This window comes from Monodelphis domestica, chromosome 7, assembly GCF_027887165.1.
Source record: "Monodelphis domestica isolate mMonDom1 chromosome 7, mMonDom1.pri, whole genome shotgun sequence".
Taxonomy (NCBI): domain Eukaryota; kingdom Metazoa; phylum Chordata; class Mammalia; order Didelphimorphia; family Didelphidae; genus Monodelphis; species Monodelphis domestica.
Window position 1 is genome coordinate 32,165,041 of NC_077233.1, and position 19,924 is coordinate 32,184,964.

General features: G+C 40.5%; 1 protein-coding gene across 3 annotated transcripts in view; it reads right to left on the reverse strand.

The window, feature by feature from the left end:
* The window catches only part of LMOD3 (leiomodin 3), a 37,537-nt gene continuing 17,613 nt past the window's right edge, over positions 1-19,924 (reverse strand). Inside the window, exons 1-4 of one of the 3 annotated variants that reach the window (XM_007500065.3) lie at positions 17,420-17,746; positions 16,594-16,891; positions 12,055-13,431; positions 1-840 (exon numbers count right to left, since the gene is read on the reverse strand). In XM_007500065.3, coding sequence (XP_007500127.1) covers positions 814-840; positions 12,055-13,431; positions 16,594-16,887 — 1,698 coding nt within the window. In that variant the 5' untranslated portion in view covers positions 16,888-16,891; positions 17,420-17,746 and the 3' untranslated portion in view covers positions 1-813. Of the gene's footprint in view, positions 841-12,054; positions 13,432-16,593; positions 17,087-17,419; positions 17,747-19,924 lie in introns of those variants that run through there. The other 2 variants (XM_007500066.3, XM_007500064.3) reach the window with 2 other exon arrangements.

The following is a 19,924-nucleotide window of genomic DNA, read 5'->3' on the forward strand; positions in this document are numbered from 1 at the left end:
TAACTTGTATAGAGATATTTTATTCATCAAAACATTTCTCTCCCTCAAAATATTACATGATGTCTTCTACTGACTCCTAGACTTTAAAGGAAATTTACTGCAGGGAATTTTGTATGCAGGTATTTCTTCTTTCCTTTTGTGTGTGTGTGTGTGTGTGTGTGACACTCATCCAGACATCCTTCATGGGTCAGCTAGCATTGGTACCATGTCCTATGCTGAATGTGACTGCTGCTTATATATTCAAAATTTTACTTAGAGTATTGTTGAGAGAGGGCAAGGATGGGGGACAGATGATCCTGTGAAGTAGACCAGGGGCTGAGCCTAATGCTGTCACAGATGAGCCCTTTCTGGACATTTGCAGCTATTTTAGGGATCTAGCTAGAGGCCTGACCTCATGTTCTCACAAATGTGGCAGAGAAGGCAGGAGGAGTGATAGCAACATCACAATTAATGTTTCTGGCATATTTATTGGTAGAAAGCTGTGTCCAAGACAACACAATTCAATGAAGAGAGTCATAAAATTTCCCCTTATTTTATGTTCTTGAAATGTTACTCTATGTTTCAACTAGTTCACCAAAATACACATGAAATAAGACAATCATACCCCCAAGAGATTAAACTTTTAGGATTATTTCTTCTCCACCTCCCACAGAAAACCCTCTTTTGTTTTGTTCAAACACACTGATTTTAACAAATGCCACTAGTCGTCTGCATGGTTCCCATGTCCACCACCAAGATTCTGAAGAATGGCCTTTCCAGTGATGGTTGTACAACATTTCTTTTTTCTTGTTCTTCCAGATGATTCTGTGTCTCTTATGCCAGTTCTTTAGGTAGTTGTACCTATGGTGGAAAAAAAGAGGGGGGAGAGAGGGAGTATAAACTAGGCAAGAGACCATTAATATTGGAAATGTGTATTTTTCTTTTGTTTCAATCTCTTCCTCTATAAAAAGGGGATAATGCATGTTAGTCCCTACCTCCCACGGTATCTTTGATGATCTGATGAGATCATAGATCTGTGCTAGAAGGGACCTTAAAAATAATTCAAGTTGGAAGCCAAGCCCGGGGCCTTTTGTGGGTACCTATTGGGACCAGTAATTACGTGGTAGGGGAAGTAGGTGTGAGATCTTTGGAGAAGAGAAACATTCCTCTTTACCTTCTTTGAGTGGACTTATGTGGTACCCAGGGGTATACTGGAATCATCTTAAACTGGCTCCTAAGAATCAATGTTAAACTTTCAGTTGTAAGTATTCATACCTTGCAAATCGGCAAATGCTAAAAATCAGAGATTGACTTGTTTTGATGATTGTCTATACTTTAAAAAATGATAACAACGCTGATTAATTTAAAAGTGTGTTGTACACTCTTTGAGTTCTTTTTTCCACAGAGCCTAAATTTTTACCAGCATGTCTCTGGTGGTACCAAACTTTTTGGGGGATTGACTTTATTTTTAGTGTGTGTGTTCATTTTTTTTTTAAGTTTTGGAAATTTTTACTTAATTAATTTAGAATATTTTTTCATGGTTACATGATTCATGTTCTTTCCCTCCCCTCCCCTCACTCCCTCCCATAGCCAACACGAAGTTCCACTGGGTTTTATGTATGTCATTGATCAAGAACTATGTCCATATTATTGATATTTGCACCAGGGTGATCCCATAGAATCTATATCTTGAGAACTGACTTTAGACAAGTGGAGACAGACAAATAGACAGACAGGAGATAGACTTTCAACTTGACTCTAATTTCCTACTTCCCTTTCTAAACACTTTGAGGAATTTCTCTTTGGTTGAAAGGGGAATCTATCTCTTGGTTGAGTTAAGCCACTCCCATCTCTAGAGAACATTCATTCCATATATTTTCTGGTCCATTTGAAACTGTTTTTCTCCTCTCCTTTTTGCATGCTTTATTCATTATTCACTATTTGTGATGACCTTTTGTGTAACTAGCATTTGGTAGAAAAGAATGAGCCTCTGAGCATAAACTTGGGCATGCACACACATACACACCTGCAGAAATTGTGAAGGCTCTACAGATTTGGTAGCCACATATAAATGTGAGTTCTGACCATTTTGATGTGACACACAGAAGGGATTCACTCCTCCCTCTTTCCAGCAATGTCACCAGCTGTCCAGGCTGTTAATTACCATTGGGTCAGCCAACCAGTGGTCTAATCCCCCAGTTACTGGAAGAATTCAAACTAGATGAGCAGCTGTCAAGGCCATGATGGAAGGATTCATGCTGCTGGCGGGGCTGCTTCCAATTCAAAGAGTGCAAAATTTTAATGGAATGTGACATCATCCTGGTTGGCCTGATCCTGAATGAAAGCTAGGTTAAAAAAACAAAACCAGAACCAAAAGAAGAAGGCTGTCTACTGTCTATGGCGATGTTTGCACGTTACAGTCCTGGAAGGCAGGCAGGGACTATCTTGATTTTGTCTGTATCCAGCTCTTGACTCATCCTGGCTGGGCATGGCCTCTCAAACACCCTTTAACAAGTTACAAGATACTCTTCTACACTGGTAGAGGGAGTTCCCTCATCTGGGAGTTCCTTTTATCAATGGAGTCAAAGGTCCAGTTTCTATGCTTATCGTTATTCCCATCAGCCATATGGGACCTAGAAAATAACCGGACTTGGCATTTCACTGGGGTTGGGCATTGCTAATGAGGACACTCCCTTTGTCAATGTCAGTAAGACTTCCGCTCTGAGAGGTATGGGGACCGTTTGGGAGCCATTTCCCGGAATGGGTCAATTACTTAACCTCCCTCAGACTCTCTCCTCAGGTACATCACTGGAGATGCTCAGAGCTCTGGCGCACACCTCGCTGGGGTGGTGGGAATTCTGGGAACTGATTGTGGAGCAGGCTTTGTCCGCCTTAAAGAGCTCCAGGATTCGCTGGATAGTGCTAGAATGAAAGACTGAAACCCGCACGCTGACTTCAAGTCTTAATTTTTTAAAATTTAATGTTATTATTATTTTTTTTTTACGGGAGTTATGCTTCCGAGCACAAGGGACCAGGAGCCCCTGCCCTCCCGTCTTAGAGTGCTTACTAAGAAAGTAAGGGTTCAAAAACAAGGGAGCATGAGCTCATTCAAGATCTGAGCTCACTCTAGAGTCCACTAAAGGCTGACACGATTTCTGACCTGATATAGCAGACCTGGGGTCAAGAAGAAAGGGGTTCGAATCATCTGACTAGCTAGGTGACCTCAGCCTCAGTTTTCTCATCTGTAAAATGGACGTCATGATAGCACCTACTTCACAGGACTAGCTATGAGAATCAAATGGAAACAAACAAACGAAAAAACCCAAGTAACATTCTTTTGCAAGCCTTAAAGGGGCCAGGAAATATTACTAGCTATTATTAAATGTAATTCACGCTAATCACTCAGACAGCTGCAGCAGACCCGGCTTTATCTCAGTTAAAAATACAGAGAGCACCAGGGTGGTGCTAGGCAACAGAAGACCTTTGGCTCACCAAGGAAGACGGGCTGGGAGCCACCGCAACCCGACACTACCAGGCTCTGCGGAGGTGCCCAAAGCCCCGAGACCCTGCGGCGGCAGCTTGAATATAACCAGTGCTGACACAGCGGTCCCCTGGCTTCAGAGATCTGGGCTGATTGAGTCGAACCTCCCCATTTTACAGAAAAGGAAACTGAGGCTGAGAAAAGCGAGGCTACCTGTTTAAGGACACACAGGAAGGATCCGTCAGAGCTCCTTCCCTCCTCCTAATCTTGGGCATTCTCTCCACTGTTCTTAGTGGCTCCTCCTCCCAAAAGGCGTCAGGCTCTGGCCATGGTTTGGCTGGGTCCGCCATCGATTGCACATGGGACAGGGGACTTTTAAAGCACACCATAGTTTGGGGAAGGAGAATAGGACACTGTCCTGTGGGGGACAGACGGGCTTTGTGATATTGGCTGAGGGCAGTAGCTTCTGGGACAACCACATAAGTATTCTTTTTGCACAGTGGTTATAAAAAGAGCAATCCAGGGCAGAGTATGTACACAGAAAGACACATGCTATTTTAATTTTAAATTAGTTAAATTAACTTATCTTTCATTTTAATTTTAATTAAGTTAATTTTAAGGTTTCATTTTAATTTGGGGCTAATTTAACTTATTTTTGATTAGTTATAGTAACTTAATTTTATTTTCAATGAGTTAAATTAACTTTTTATTTTAAAATAAATTAATTTTGTTATTTAAGTTTTTAGTTAGTTTAACTTAATTTTAATTTTTAATTAGTTGTGTTAATTTAATTATATTTAATAAATAGATGTTAACCTCTGTTCTTTCTACTCTGAAGGACTACAAGTGCTGTTGGAATTCTAAATGTGGTACCCTCTTAAATTCAGTACTTTGAGCTAGAGCCCCTGTTTCCTATCCTAGTTGCAGTTTATAGGATTATAGGTTCAGGGACTTAGGCAAAAAGAAACCTGAGGGGGGGAGGAAAAGAAAATGATCTATGTCTTTAACGAATAATGCTTGGAAATGATCAAATAAAATATATTTAAAAAAAAAAAAAAAGACCATCTTCTGATGGTTAGAATAAAGTAAGGCTTCAAATACCAACAATGTAAAAAAAAAAAAGAAACCTGAGTTCTTCTAGTTCATCCCCCTTAATTGATATATGAGGCCTAGAAAGCAGAGACTTCTCAGATGTCACACAGGTAGCAAGAGCTAAGAACTGACCAAAGTTCTTTAACTCCTGGTCAAAGCCTTTTTCTATGATTATTACATGCTGGATGTCTCTTCGAGGGGCTGCCAGCTGATTTGTTTGCCTGTGAAATTCCTGCTCATCTTTTTTTTTTTTTTAAACCCTTACCTTCTGTTTTAGGGCTGTACTGGTTCCAAGGCTTCTAAGATGGAAGGAACGGTTCCAAAAAATAAAAATAAAAAGGTGGACTGCTGGTTGTGCTGGCAAATGTTTAATAACCAGCTCTTGGAGTGAATTATATTTAAAAATACTTCAATAAAAACTGCATACCCAACACATTTTAAAAGTGTAATCTGCATTATTAACAAATTGACAAAACAAAAAACCCAACCCTGATTTGTAACGCTTGCTTATTTCCAAAGGACAAATGCTTTTACTGAAATTTTAACTATCAGCTCTCATAGAACCAGTCTTGAACTGACTCTAGCACACCCCTGCATGGGCAGACATTAAGTCACCTCAAGGGGGTCCAGATCCTGGGTTGGTCTCACTCTGCTCTTTTTATTATTACCTTCTTTAACAAAGCCAACTCGCTCTCCCAACACTGTGATACAGGCTAAGTCAGGTTTCATCAGTAGTCAAGATCAACCGGAAGTCACAGAAATTAGACAGAAACAAAAGATAGAGCTCCAAGATTTCAGACCTGATTCCAACCAGAGGGAGAAAATGGGATGGGATGGACAGAGTTTTCTATATTGCTCCTAATTACACACATTCCCTGCCGAGTCCCTTAATACTCCCCATAGAGCTAAGCAACAAAAAGAATAAAGAAATGGACTTGTCCTGCTTCATGGCAAGAGGAAATAGAAACCCTGTGCTCCAGGTCATGATCACCTGGGATTTAATTAGAAATCCACTCCACAGACAAAGCCAGTACTGAAATGGCTTTCCTCTCCTCTTTCCTCTTCTCTTCTCTCTTCTCCTTTCCTCCCCTCCCCTTTCCTCTCTCCTCCTCCCCTCTCTTCCTCCTTTTCCTCCTGCCCTCTCCTCCCTTTTTCTCTCCTCTCCTCTCCATCTTTCTCCTCTCTTCCCCTCTCCTCTCTCTTCCTCTTTTCTCTCCTCTCTCCTCTCTGTTCAGCTCTCCTCTCCTCTAAATAACGGTTCCCTATTCTTTTTCATCCATTCATTCTTTCAATGTCTTTCTAATGGGGCCACCCACAATTAGACTTCTTCCCTCTTGATTTCTGCTCCATTGCTGTAATTCTCTTTTGCTGAATGCTCTTCCTTCTCTTGCCTTTCCTGGTTTTTACTCTTCTCCCATGCCTTCTTCTCTACTTGCTCTTCACTTTCTTCCTGACCTTGTAACAGGGACATTCCCCAAGAGTCTGTCCTCAACGCTCACTGGCAGTCCCATTCACACTCAAGGCTGTGACTCCCAAACCAATGCCTGGAGCCCCGCACTGGCCCTGCTAAGCTTCAGACACACATCTCGAGTGGCCATCATGACATTTATGGCACGTCAGATGCAACCCATCCCAAACAGCAGTCATTGGCCACACTCCCTCCCCCCTCTCTGTTTTCTTCTCCAACCTCACTCTTTTTGTCTATGGCATCCTCGTGTTCTCAGACAAGTGGCCTCCCATGTGTGGAATATTGAGGTTATCTTTGATGCAATGAAAATGACATCCAGAATGTTCCTGTGGTTTCCTTCAAGGAAAAGGATTTTTAGAATATGGAAAACTGAGCAAAAATGGTCGACAGGGAGGTGAAGGGGCAGCTAGGTAGCTCAGTGAATTGAGAACAGCTAGACCCAGAGCTGGAGGGTCCTGGGTTCAAATGTGACCTCAGACACTTCCTAGCTGTTTGACTCCCCTGGACAAGTCACTTAACCACCCTGCCACCCCCACCCCCCTTGCCTAACCCTTACTGCTCTTGTGCCTTGGAACCAATATATAATATTGATTCTAGGATGGAAGGTCAGGGTTTAAAAAAAAAGCCCAGAGGGAGTTGAAATCCAGGATGAGTGAGATGATAAGGGAGGACCACTTATAGAGGGATACTGTGAATGACATCTTGGGGTATGGAAAGAACAGACAGATATAATTAAAGAAAAAAACAACAAACTCTTACCTTGTGTCTTAGTATCAAATCTAAGACAGAAGAGTGGCAAGGGCTAGGCAGTTGGGGTTAAGTGACTCACCCAGCTAGGAAGTATCTGAGGTCAGATTTGAACCCAGATCCTCCTAACTCTAGGTCTGGCACTCTGTCCACTGTGCTACCTCTCTGCCCCTGACAAGATATAATTCAAAGCTGTTACTGGGGATCCATGACAAACTGAGAAGAAGTCAAGCGACACTATGGGACTAGAGGACAGATGTTGTCCAGATCTCAGTAAATGATGAAGGATCAAATTTGCAAACAAATGAGCTTGATTTGGGTTCCTGGCTAAATTCCAGAATAATGGTTCCCAACCAGCGGGCCGTGTACCCCTGGGGGACAATGGATTTACTGCAAAGTGTACAGAATCCATGAGTAAGCAAAGCTACTTATGGTGTCCTGTAGGACGTATACTATATTTACACATATACACACACACTAAAAACTACTTTCAAATGTATATAAATGCTGTCATCATCCATAAAATTCAGTTTCCTTGAAAAGTAATAATACTTTTAAATAATAAACAGTTGGTTTTTGTCATGTGTTTTGTCAGGAAATGGCTGCTGGTGAACTACTTAGAAATTTTAAACTAAAAATATCTTTATACTCAGAAACACATGGTTATCCCTATTCTAAGATGTAGTATTAAAGGGTTGGGAGGCTCAGTGGATGGAGAAAACTGAACCTAAAGATTGGAGATTGGGTTCAAATCTGGCCTCAGACTGGCCGGGTGACCTTGGATAAGTCACTTAATCCTGTTGGCCCCAGTTTTCCTCATCTGTAAAATGAGCCCGAGAAGGAAATGGCAAACCACTTCAGAATCTTTGCCAAGAAAACCCCAAATGGGGTCAGGAAGTGTTGGACATGACTGAAATGACTGAACCATAACAAAATCCCACCAGTCAAGCCAGGGCAGGGGTGGAGTGAGGATGTGGCTGAAGAGCAAAGTGGAGGGCATTGGTAAGCTCAGGTCAGAAGCCCTTCAGATAAAGCAGAATAACCAAACCCAAGGATCCAGGGAGAAGAAATTAGAAACAAGGCATGTATTCTATAGCAGGGATGGTCTGCTTTGCTTAGTCTTTCCTTTGGCCCCATCTTTGATCAGCAAGGCAAAGCTGTGGTCCCAGCTCTCTAGACATTTAATGAGGCCAACAATTGACCCCCTTGTGGTTCAGAAAACCCTCTAGATGAGGAACATGGGTAAATATTGCCCAATTTTATTTGTAAAATCATTATAGCTTTTAAACTGCACCTTGAAAGGAAGCAGCTTGGGGATGACCCACTGCCCTCTTTCTCTTTCTTTTGAAAACATTTTTATTGATGTCTTTTCTTTTGGCATCACCTTCATTTCTGAATATGTCTTTTCTCCTCTCCTACTTAGTGAGCAAAGAATAAAAAAATGAAAGATGGCGGGGAAAGGCAAAGAATCAAAACTTGCTGAGACCTCCACAAAATTGTCAATCTATTCAGTGTTTAAAACCTATAGTCTCTACCTCAACAAAGGAAGAGAGGTACATTTGTTTATTTCTTTTCTAGGGACAAAATTTGATCATTATTATAGTTATTTACAATTCAGTATCTCTGGCTTTTTCAAAAGAGAAAACCCTTTGATCTGGGAAATGAGGCATATTACATCTCGCTTTATTGACCATAAATAATTCTTGTATGTATTAATATCATATTTAAATGAAATATTAGGCTGCCACCATCTAAACCTTTTAAAGGTGGGTCATGCAGATTTTGCAGCTGGCTACATTACTGCATCTCGATGTTTTCAATTACAGTGAGTTTTTAGGCAGAAGATCCTGATCTGTTCTTCTCTATGCTCCAAAAGAAGCCCAATGATGTGGAAACTGATTTACAGTTAAGAAGGAGAGATTTCAGTTGACCATCACTTTGATAGAATCCTGAAATGGGCTGGAGTAAGGAAGTGACATGGAAACGTGTGTCTATAAGGAATAGCTACTTGGCAGATTTGTGAAAAGGGGAGAAAGGAGCAGCTAGATGGCTCAATGGATGGAGACTCAGACCTAGAGGTGAGAGGTCCTAGGTTCAAGTCTGGCCTCAGACATTTCCTAGCTGTGTGACCCTGTGCAAGTCACTTATCCCCCATTGTCCAGCCCCTTCTTCTGCCTTGGAACCAGTACATGGCATCGATTCTAAAAAGGAAGGTAAGGGTTAAAAAAAAGAAAAGAAAAGGGGAGAAAGTGGTCAACTCACATCCAAAAAAAAAATAGTTAAATCTCTAGTAATTCTCTCCAGAGATATGATAGCATCATTGAAACTTTGTATGAGTCAATCCCTCTTAGGACTAGACCAGAAATTTCCTCATTAAGGACTGCACTGGCTGGGGAAAGAGTAAATATAGCAATTTGTCATGATGAACAAGGCATGACCTTATTTACTTGTACTGGCTTTTTGCCTCCATGTGTATAGACCAGGTGATGCAATGAATGAAAGCTAACTTGGAGTCAGGAGATCTGGTTTCAATCATTAGCTTTAATCATTAAGGAAAGCACTTCAAATTCCTGGGCATCATTTCCCTTCTGTATAAAATAAGGAAGTTTGTATGTGTATAAAATGATCTCAGAGGTCCCTTATCTAACTCTTGAACCTATGATCCTGCCTCAAGCAGAGACAGAAGTGAATTGAAAAGATAAGAAGAATGATAAATTGACATTATTGGGATGCTACAGTTTTTCATGTAAATAGAAATATTTAAGTAGAAAATAAAGTATTTTTGTATTGGGAAGAAGCTAAATGTTTTTATGATCCATTCACCAGATACATTTCTTAAAGTTTAGAGGGAAATTTTAAATAATGATTTTAAAATAGAGTGATCCCATGTTATAATCTGGAACCTTTTTACCAATTATATTTCCTGACAAAATCACATATGTTTGGTTACTGGACCATAAGATTATAGAGTCATGGGGTCTTAGAATTAGAGAGGAGAGAGACCTTAGATTTGTCATCAAAAGGTCAGTGTGGCAGCCCCTATGCTTTCTGAATGTGGATATCTTTCTACATCTAGTGATGGCCATCATTGCGATGGCTGTCAGTTCTCTGTCTGCCATCTGTATCTGTTATGAACAAAAACAGATAAGTGTCAAACTGGAAACTGAGCCAGGATGTTACAAAATAATGTTAAGGAAGGGGTAGTTTCTCTAAATGTAAAAAATATAGATCATTCTGAAAATACAATAAAATCTCACTATGTTTGACCCTTCTCATTTCATCAGACACTGATCTAAATTTCTACATTACCTAGGCACAGGTGGACTGCCAAGGAAGTGAAGAAGATAGCTGTTTTAGATCTTCCAGCCCTCCTTCTATCTCCTTTCCAATCCGTCTTTGCACCTGCTACCTCCTTAAAATCCCCAATGCATTGCTGTGACCATATTACTCCTTTATTCAAATATCTTTAGTGGGTCCTTACAGCTTACTAAATTGACTTCTTTTGTGAGTTTTGATCCTAGCATTCTATCCTAGATAGATAGAGAAATTAATAAATGAGAGAGGAGAGAGAGAGAGAGAGGGAGAGAGAGAGAGAGAGAGAGAGAGAGAGAGAGAGAGAGAGAGAGAGAGAGAGAGAGAGAGAGAGAGAGAGAGAAACTTGTCCAAGGATCTATAATAGCACAGGTATGGTCATTTCCTCCATGGATGAGGATTATAGCCCTGCCATGCCTTTGTAGATGGATTTCAGGAGATGCTGTGTCCAAAATAAATTTCATAGAGCCATAGAATTTGGAAGAGACCTCAGTGGTTATACATGAAACAATTTCCCACTATATCATACATGACAAGTGTCATCCAGCTGCTGCTTGAAGATGTCCAAGGAAAGGTAGCCCACTGCCTCTCTAGGCAACCCATTCTGCCTTTGGACAGCGCTGTTGGGTTTGTTTTCCTGACACTGAACCCAAATTTTCTCCTTTGTAACTTCTCCCTATTGTTCCTACTTCTTCCCTTTGGACCCAAATGAGGCAAGGTCCAGCCTCTCCTCTCCTTCACAGCTCTTCAAATACTATAGAAGATAGCTATCATGTCATCTCTAGTGGAATGGAAAGGATAAGCATTTATATAGTGCCAGCTATGTGCCAGGCACTGTGCTCAGTACATTACAAATATTATATATTTTTTTCTCTTTACAACAACTCCTGAAGGTAGGTGCTGTTATTATCCCCATTTTACAAATGAAGAAACTGATGCAAGCAGAGGTTAGGAGGTAAGTGCTATTATTATCCTCACTTTACAGTTGAAGAAACTGAGGCAAATAGTGATTAAGAGACTTGCCCAGGCTCACATAGCTAGTAAATGTCGGAAGCTGGAATAGAAGTCAAGTCTTTCTGACTCCAGGTCCTGGGCTCTCTTCATTGAGTTCCCGTAGCTTCTTGGTGGTTAGTGGCCATCTCTCTACGTTTGATCCTTTTCTAACTTAGCTAGACCAGTCTTTGAATAGCAGAAGTATAGCCTACACCAAGCATTATAGTTGGCATACAATTTGGCAGTAACTTCTCTTGTATAGCCCTCAAGAACCCAGGGTCATCTCCATGCCTCAATGAAGCATCGGAGAGGGACTTTGGTTGAGGTACCTGTAGAAAGTCCTGACTATCTGGCAATGAAATGATGACTATCTAAGAGAATCCTAGAATTAAACTTGAAGAAGTCTCTGAAGATAATTCATTTTACAGATAAAGAAACCGAGGCAAAGGGATCAGCCCAAGTTCACATAGACAGGACTATGAGCCCAGTTTCTCTAACTCCAGCACACAAGACTCTTTCCACTTTCCAGGGCTATCTCCCATACTTTTCTCAAGCATTTCTATTAATGCACTAATTACAGAACATTCTTCTTTATTCCTTCAAGTAGGCTCATGGCAGTTCTACTTGCTAGCTCCTAAATAATCGAATTGGCCATATTATAGATACATAGAGCCCGTTTTGTACCATAGAAGCGATAGGACTTCATTTCAGACCCTACTTCTGACCCAGGTTAAGTCTTTCTAGCCTTCAATTTTTCTTGACTTTAAATCGAGTGGATTGAGCTATCTGGCTTCTAAAATCAATAGATCTTTGTTCCCATGACCCAAAAGACTGAAAAGTGACACGTATTTGAAAATGGAAACCTATCACTCACTCAAATTGCCTCCACGTCCCTTTAGGCTGAACGAGGAGGGTTTTCTCAACTCAAAACACACAGTTCTGTGAGTAGACATCCATTTCCTTCCCCTCTAATCATACTTACAGGTTTCAGATAGGCAACATTACTGTGCCGGATGTCATTCAGCAGCTGGTCTCGAGGTGTGATTTCTACTAGAGGAGGAGGTCTAATCCTCGGCACCGGCTTGAGGGTCTTGATGACATCTTTGAGGTTGGTTTTCTCATGTGACTCTCGAGCTTCTGGCATGCGAGATTTGCGTTGAATTCTCTTGAGTTTGACCACTTTAAAGGAGTCCGGGTCAGTTCTATACGGTTCAGGCTGGCTAGGATTCTTGCTCATTTCATTTCTCCGATGAAGGCCAAAGGGAGGCATTTGGGAGATGGGGACTTGAGGATCCTGCAGTATTTCGTGCATTCTTGGATCTGGCATCGGGCCCCCCAGCATCTCCCACATCCCAGGAGGCAACCCGAGCCCATTCTCCAACATGGCTATTAATTTCTTCTGCTCTCGGAGTTGTTGCTGCTTTTGTTCCTCTTGCCTCTTCTGTCTCTGTTTATCCTGATTTCTGGTGAGCAGATTGGTGACCACCATCCGAGGACCAGGCAGCTCAAAATGGTAGCCCATCTTAAGGAGTGTGTTGTTGGCCTTCAGGAGCCTTGATATCTCCATCTCTGCCTGATGGCCCAGCATGTGTCTTTGGTTGTGAAAGCGGAGCTCTGTTAATGTTTCATTAAACTGGAGACACCTCATGATGGCTACGATGCCTTTGCCCGTAATGTAATTGGACTCGATATTGAGAGTAGTGATGCTTCTGTTTTCCCGTAGCATGTTGGCCAACGCAAATGCAACATTTTCATCTGCACCCACGTTGGCTAAGCTAAATGTTTTGATGTGTTTGTTTTTCTTCATGGCATTAACAAAGTCCAATAGCATCTCTTTGGGTATGTTTTCAATGTTATTCAGGTTGAGTTCTTTCATTTCTGGATCGTTTTTCCGCACTTGCCTCAAGCTTTCATCGAGATTTGTTTGATTTCCTGAAGGTCGGGCGCTCACTTTCATAAAACTGGTGTCCAGGGCCAATTTCTTGGGATCCAGTTTTGAGATTTTGGTTTCACTTTTTTCCAGTGATATCGGACACTCTTTTGCCTCTGCAAAGAGCTTTGTCAGTAACTTTAAGCTGTTTTTATTTTCTTCTCTTTGTTTTTCTCTGGCTTTCCTTTCTTCTTCTTCATTAGTGCCTTTGTCATTCTCTTCTCCACCATCTTCCTCATCTTCATTTTCACTGTCCTCCTCGTCCTCTTCATTGTCCTCTTCCACTCCATCTTTTGTTTCTTTAGTACTTTCGATGCTGTTTGACTTTGCTTCATTCTTTTCATTTTCTTTATTGACTTTTGTTATTAAAGTCCCTGGTACATTTGTGCTATCCTTATCTGTTTCTTCATGGGCCTCTGCAGGGTTGTCCTGTAAGAGAAATGTTTAACCACTAAAATACAACTTGTCGCACATTGTGCAAAAAATTTATTCCATCTTTGTATCATCAATGCCTAGCACCATGACTGACACGTAGTAGGAACATAATAAACATTTGTTAATTAATTAATTATATTTTCACTAGGGTTTTTTCTTCTCTTCCTCCTCTTCTCTCTCTCTCTCTCTCTCTCTCTCTCTCCCCCCCCTTCTCTCTCTCTCTCTCTTTCATCAGCTCCTTTTGTCTAACATGATTTGTCACTCTGACTCTTCAATTGTCACCTCCCATGGATATTCCATAATTTCTAATAACGGAAATAATTGATTAGGACAGGAAGACAAAGGTTTCCTGCTTTAAATAGCAGAAAGATCACTAGATTTGGAGTCAGAGAACTTAAGTTTAAATGTGACTTGGCTTCTGTTGTTATTGTTGAATCATTTCAGTTGTGTCCAACTCTTTGTGACCCCATTTGGGAATTCTTGGCAAAAACATTGGGGCAGTTTGCCACTTTCTTCTCCAACTCATTTTACAGATGAAGAAACTGAGGCAAACAGGGTTAAGTGACTTGTCCAAGGTCACATAGCTAATAAATGTCTGAGACCAGATTTGAACTCATTAACATGAGTTTTCCTGAGACCAAGCCCTGGGTTCCATCTGCTGCGCCACCTAGCTGTCCTGACTTTGTTATCTTTAGCTTATATAACCCTGGCAAGTTATGTAAGAGCCCTGGGTTTCAAGTTCCTCTGAGGGGGGTTGTACTAGTTGACCTCTGAGGACCTTCCACCTCTAGAACCTTTGAAATATTAGTAATGATGTTCATTTGATTCTTTCTTTTGAACATCAAAAAGATCCTTTCCTATGCAATAGACCAAATATTCACTTTTTTATATATATAATCTGTGATGCTGACTTCATTTGGTAAAGGATTGATTTCCCTGGGAAGAGCCGGAATCTGTCGGTAGTCGATTAATACTGTATTTGAACTGGTAGTCACATTGGCAGTCACATTTTTTGTTGGCTCCAGCAGGGGGTGCTGTTAGTCAAGTTGTTTAAATTCTGCTGAGAAAACACTTAAAAGAATTTTTTTTTTTAATGCAGAAGAGATGACCTAGGACAGAGCAGGCTGCTGGTCCCTGGTCCATGAGTTGTAAAAGTGCATACCAATGTAATGCGACCTGGCTCCATGTTTGTCTTAGAAAAGCCATGCTGGGGAACTCATTGAATATAAAGTGCGTACTCCACTGACTAGGAAACCACTTACAATGATCTTGAATTACAAGTGGCCTGATCACGGGGTCACAGGTGGATCTGGGTCTGTGGGGAGGTTCTAAGTTACTTTATAGGAGGGCCCTTTCATTAATTCAGCAAATCGTCTATTAGTGATATATGAAACAAATCTTTGGGCTCAGCAGATGGATGAATTCACAGTCAGGTTATTGAACGAAATCGTTTTATTGGAGCCAGTATGATACAGTAGAAAGAGCCTTGGTTCTTGAGTCAGAAGGCCTGGGTTCAAATCCATCTCTGAGAGCTTACTAGCTTTGTGATCTTGAGTAAATCACTTAACCTCTGTTTGCCTCAGTTTCCTCAAATGTAAAATGAGGCAAATTAATTGCACCCATTTCTTAGGGTTGTGGTGAGGACCAAATGAGATAATATTTGTGCAAAGGGCTTAGCACAATCCCTGGCACATAGTAAGTGCTATATAAATGTTAGTTATTCTTATTATTACCCTTTCAACTTTGATTAGTGAGCCTAATCTTGATTTTCAACTTAAAATTTTTTTCCAATTAAAAATTTTTCTAATTTAAATTTTTTCCAATTTCCAAATTTAAAATTTCCAACTTTAAATAAATTGGAATTTTTTTTTATAAAAGACATTTCTGAGAATGAGTAACAAGGACCAGTTTCTTTATTGTCTTGATAGCTAGCTAAGTGGTACAGTGGTTAGAGTTCTGGGCTTGGAATCAGAAAGGCTCATTTTCCTAAGTTCAGATCCAGCCTCACACACTTCTCAGCTGTGTAACTTTGGGGACTCTGCCTGCCTCAGTTTCCACATCCATAAAATGAACCAGAGAAGGAATGGCAAACTACTTCAGTGTCAAGGCTAAGAAAACCCCAAATGAGGGGAAGGAGGGAAAGAATATGATTCTTGAAACCAAGGAATAATGTTCTAAATTGACTAAATAAAATAAAAAAACTAAAAAAACCCCAAATGCTATCAGAAAGAGTCAGATATGATTGAAAGGACGGTCAACAGCCACAATCATGCAGTCCATTGATGTTCCTTATATATTGAGCCACTATAGATTCTAGATAAGTTATGTGAATTCTTCTCATTGTCTTGCTTTCCTGTAGCACCAAATAATGGGCAGGGTGCTAGACTTGAGAGTCAGATAGACCTGGGTTTATTTCTTGCCTTTTATATTTGTGAGCTCTATGAGCATTGGCAAATCCTGTCTGTTTTCTCATCAATTAAATAGGAACAAAAACACTTATAGTACTTATAAGTACATTTAATAAGTGCATTTATATAATGTTTACTATGCACCAGGCACTGTACTGAGTGCTTTTAAATTATTGTCTCATTTGACACTCACAACAGCTCTGGGATGCTATTTATGCTATTATTATCTCCATTTTACAAATGAGGAAACTAAGGCACAATGAGTCTCAGTGACGCTCAGGTTTACACAGCTAGTGCCTGAAGCCAAATTTGAGCTCAGGTCTTCCTGATTCCAAGCCCAGAGCTCTGGCCAGTACATCACAGGGTTGTTATGAGTTTCGAATGAGATGATTGATATAATGTGCTTTGCGGAGTTTGAAGCACTATGTAAATATCCATTATTTTCATTATTTCTCTGGGGCATCTCTATGTACTCATTTGGTTTCTATACAGTGTAATCTTATACTGTAAACTTGCTATCACGTTTCAAAGGAAGGAAAAACTCAAAAGAGATACTCGTTCACTCCGAAAAAACCTTTAAGTTAGATTAAAAAAAAATTCTCATGTTCCACATGTGGAACTCAATGTTGTATGTTGATATGTACATGGAAGAAAAACAGTGAGTCCTAAAGAAACAAGAAACTAGTGGCGGTCCAAATTGTAAGCTCAAAACCCTTACGAAGATATACGTGTAGCTTTTGCTTATTACCTTGGATGGCACAAAGGTGACAGGGACTCTCTCATCTTCCAGCATGCGCCTGGATGCCTTCTGCCAATACATGTAATCAACGAGAGAACGATGATCAAAGTTGCCGGTGGGGGGCTTTTCCGTTTGATCTTTCTGAATCATTCCCACGGGGAGCTGGGGGTCCGGAGCCATGACATCCATCTCCGACTGTAGTTCTCGGAGTTCCTCGGGGGACAGGTTGGCCAGGATTTCATCTTCATCAATATCCTCCCCAAGATGTTCATCTTGATCAGAATTTTTGCTGTGCTCAGACATCTTTCTAGATGATGGAAGGGGAAATGAAGAATTGACAAATGAAGCTGAGGCTTCAAGGAGGTTCTCAGGGGATAGGATGGTGTCTTTCTGCACCAACTTTTAAGCAGCCTTTTCTTCCTTCTCCCCTCCTCCTCCAAAACACTCGTCAAAGAGAGCCTGAGAGTCTGTCCACTGCTGGGCTCATGCTAGTTCTATATTAAGCAGGCTTTGGCTGGAAGGAGTGGATTTATGGGACTCTTACTCTCCTCCCTTTTCAGCGACCCGAGTCAGCTGTGCAAATTAGTCTGACATTTTAGTGCAGCTGCTTATGGACACCATTGAGTAACACGCACGAGAGAGACTTTTTTCTAGGGGACTTCTAAAGGAACAAAACTGAGCCTAGATCTTTTAACTACTGGTAACCAAGAATCCACAAACATATCTCTCCTTCCCACCCCTTTCCCTACACACACTGGCACAAAAACCAACTAATCCTTCAAGGGTGACTGAAAGTAGATTCATTGATTCAAAGTCAATGCTGAAATAAACTTACGTTTGGCTTTCTGGTCTCCCAGGGAAGCTTTCCGAACAGCAAGTTGAATTCTGGAGCAGAGCAAAGGGACCCGAAGACAAAACTAGGTAATCCTCAAGCCTTTAAAATTAGCTCAAGACATAACTCAGAGGGCAAGAACAACCCAGATGCAACCACCTCCAACGAGAGTAGGAGCTTTGTTCTATAATTTACCAGCTGAGTAAGCTGAGCCCTCACCAGCCTCTTATTGACAACTTCATCCCATCATTGGGAATACACTGGGTAGCTCCAGGGTCAGAGTCAGTCCTTGAGTGAGGACTGGCGAAATGGAATGTCCAATTGGTCTTTAGCAACTGGATCTTGGACTCCATTCTCCCTGTTGCCTAGTTACTCCCTGGTAGCATTAATTCCACTCCACCCCCCAAGCATTGAGTTGTTATTTAATAGTTGAGAGTAGAAATGCAAGTCTCTGAGCACCAGACTACATCCATGGAATGACTTATGCCTTGGGAGGAAAACAGCCAGCCCATTTTGTCCAGATCTCATTTGTTTGGCTTAAAATGGATGTAGATAAATCCATTAATTGACAAGCATCTATTAAGCAACTAATAGACACTGAATTAGGCTCTGGGGATACAACAGAAGAAATGAATGAGTTCTTGCCCTCAGGGAGCTTATGTTCTTCTATCAGTGGAAACAATATGTACATGCCTAAATATGTGCAAAATAAACACAAGGTACTTTTGTGGAGGGAGATATGACTAGGTGGGAGAATCAGGAAAGGTTTCATGAAGGAGGTGGCCCTTGAACTAACATTTTATGGAAATTAAGGATTCTCTTTCCTTGTCTATTCATACTTTCTGAGTTGGAAGGCTAGGTTCCTTGGACCCCAGACATTCAGGATCAGTAGAGATATAACTAAAAATTGGGGGGCAAGGGGGAAATATCATAAACTGAGCATTGCTAGGGATAAGTAATATGAAATGGGACGAAGTTGGAAGGAAGGGATGGGGAAGACAGAAGTCCTAGGAAACCAGCAAACAATGGGCAAGGCTTGAATGTAGTAGTAAAAAGCATCCCCATGCCAACTATTTGGTAGCTCTCTACTTTAATTGTCCTTATTAATTAGTAGCTAAATTCTATTGCTTTGAGATCTGTTTATTCTGTGGTTTCTGCACCCTCTAAATTCAGCATCCTTAGAAAAATCCCTGGTTACCCAACCCTAGTTATGACTCTGAATATTAGCAACTCTCATGGGGGAAACATTTCATGCTATTGTTATTTGGTAGTGATCTTTCTATTGTACCTTTTCTAGGTCAAGACACTCATATTCTCACTTTTTTTGTAAAGATAACAAGTCTGAAAGGCTATTCTCTAGTGAGTCATTAAATCAATAAATTTGGAGTTAAATTCTTACCTAAGTTTGAACTTTGATCCCTACATGAGTCCCTTATTTATTAATCCATTAAAATCAGAATAGCATAGTGGATATGGCATTGAACTTGGTGTCAGGAAGACACAAACTCAAATTCTATCTAGATGTTTCCTTAGTATTGACTGTCCCTGAACCCCTTTCTTTCTTTTTTTTTTTAAAGGAGGATGATAAGACATAACAGTGCTATTATGAGACTCAAATGAGATAATGCAGGAAAAGTTCTTTTTAAAAGTTTAAAACTTTGTTTTTTAAATCATTGATAGCAGAGAGGACAGAGAACTGACCTCAGAGTCAGAAAATCCAATTTTAAGCCCTGCCTCTAATACATAATGACTATGAGGCCCTGGGAAATCATTTAACCTTGATTGCAGAGCCCTTGCCCTTCGGTATTAGAATTGATACTAAGATAGAAGGTAAGGGTATATATTTTATGCCAATAATATATACCATCTCCAAGGTCTAGCCTAACCTTTAAATACTACATAAACATGTACTCTTTTGGCTATGTAACATAGTGGAGAGAAGGCTGGACCCAAAGTTAAGAAGAGTTGAATTCAAATCCTGCTTAAGACATATAATAGCTGTGTGACCATAGACAAGTCAATTAACTTCTTTGTGACTTAGTTCCCTTATCTGTAAAAGGGGTTGCACCTGCCTCACAGTGTTGTTGTGAGAATCAAATGAGTTAATAATTACAAACTCCTCTGTAAACCATAAAGCACAATATACATTCTAGCTATTTATTATTGTTATTGCAATAATTATTATTACTCACTCTAAGGGTGGTAGCATAGAATTAAGCTCTGGATCTTGTTATAGGGAATTTAGGGAAGGGGCAAAGGGTGTAGGAAAGGGAAACACTCAATTATGTAAATAAGTTTTAATAAAGGAAGGGAATGATGGGGAAGGAAAGGGGTTAATGAACCATCTGATTATTAAAACCCCAGATACTTAACTCAATATAGTTTATAAACTAAGCTTAACCTGTCTAAACTAAATTAAAGTTTAATTAATAGTTAAAATCTAAACAGGAATCCCAGATTCTCACTCTCCCCAGAGTCCTTGGTGAGTCAGGCTGCAGTAATCCAGTT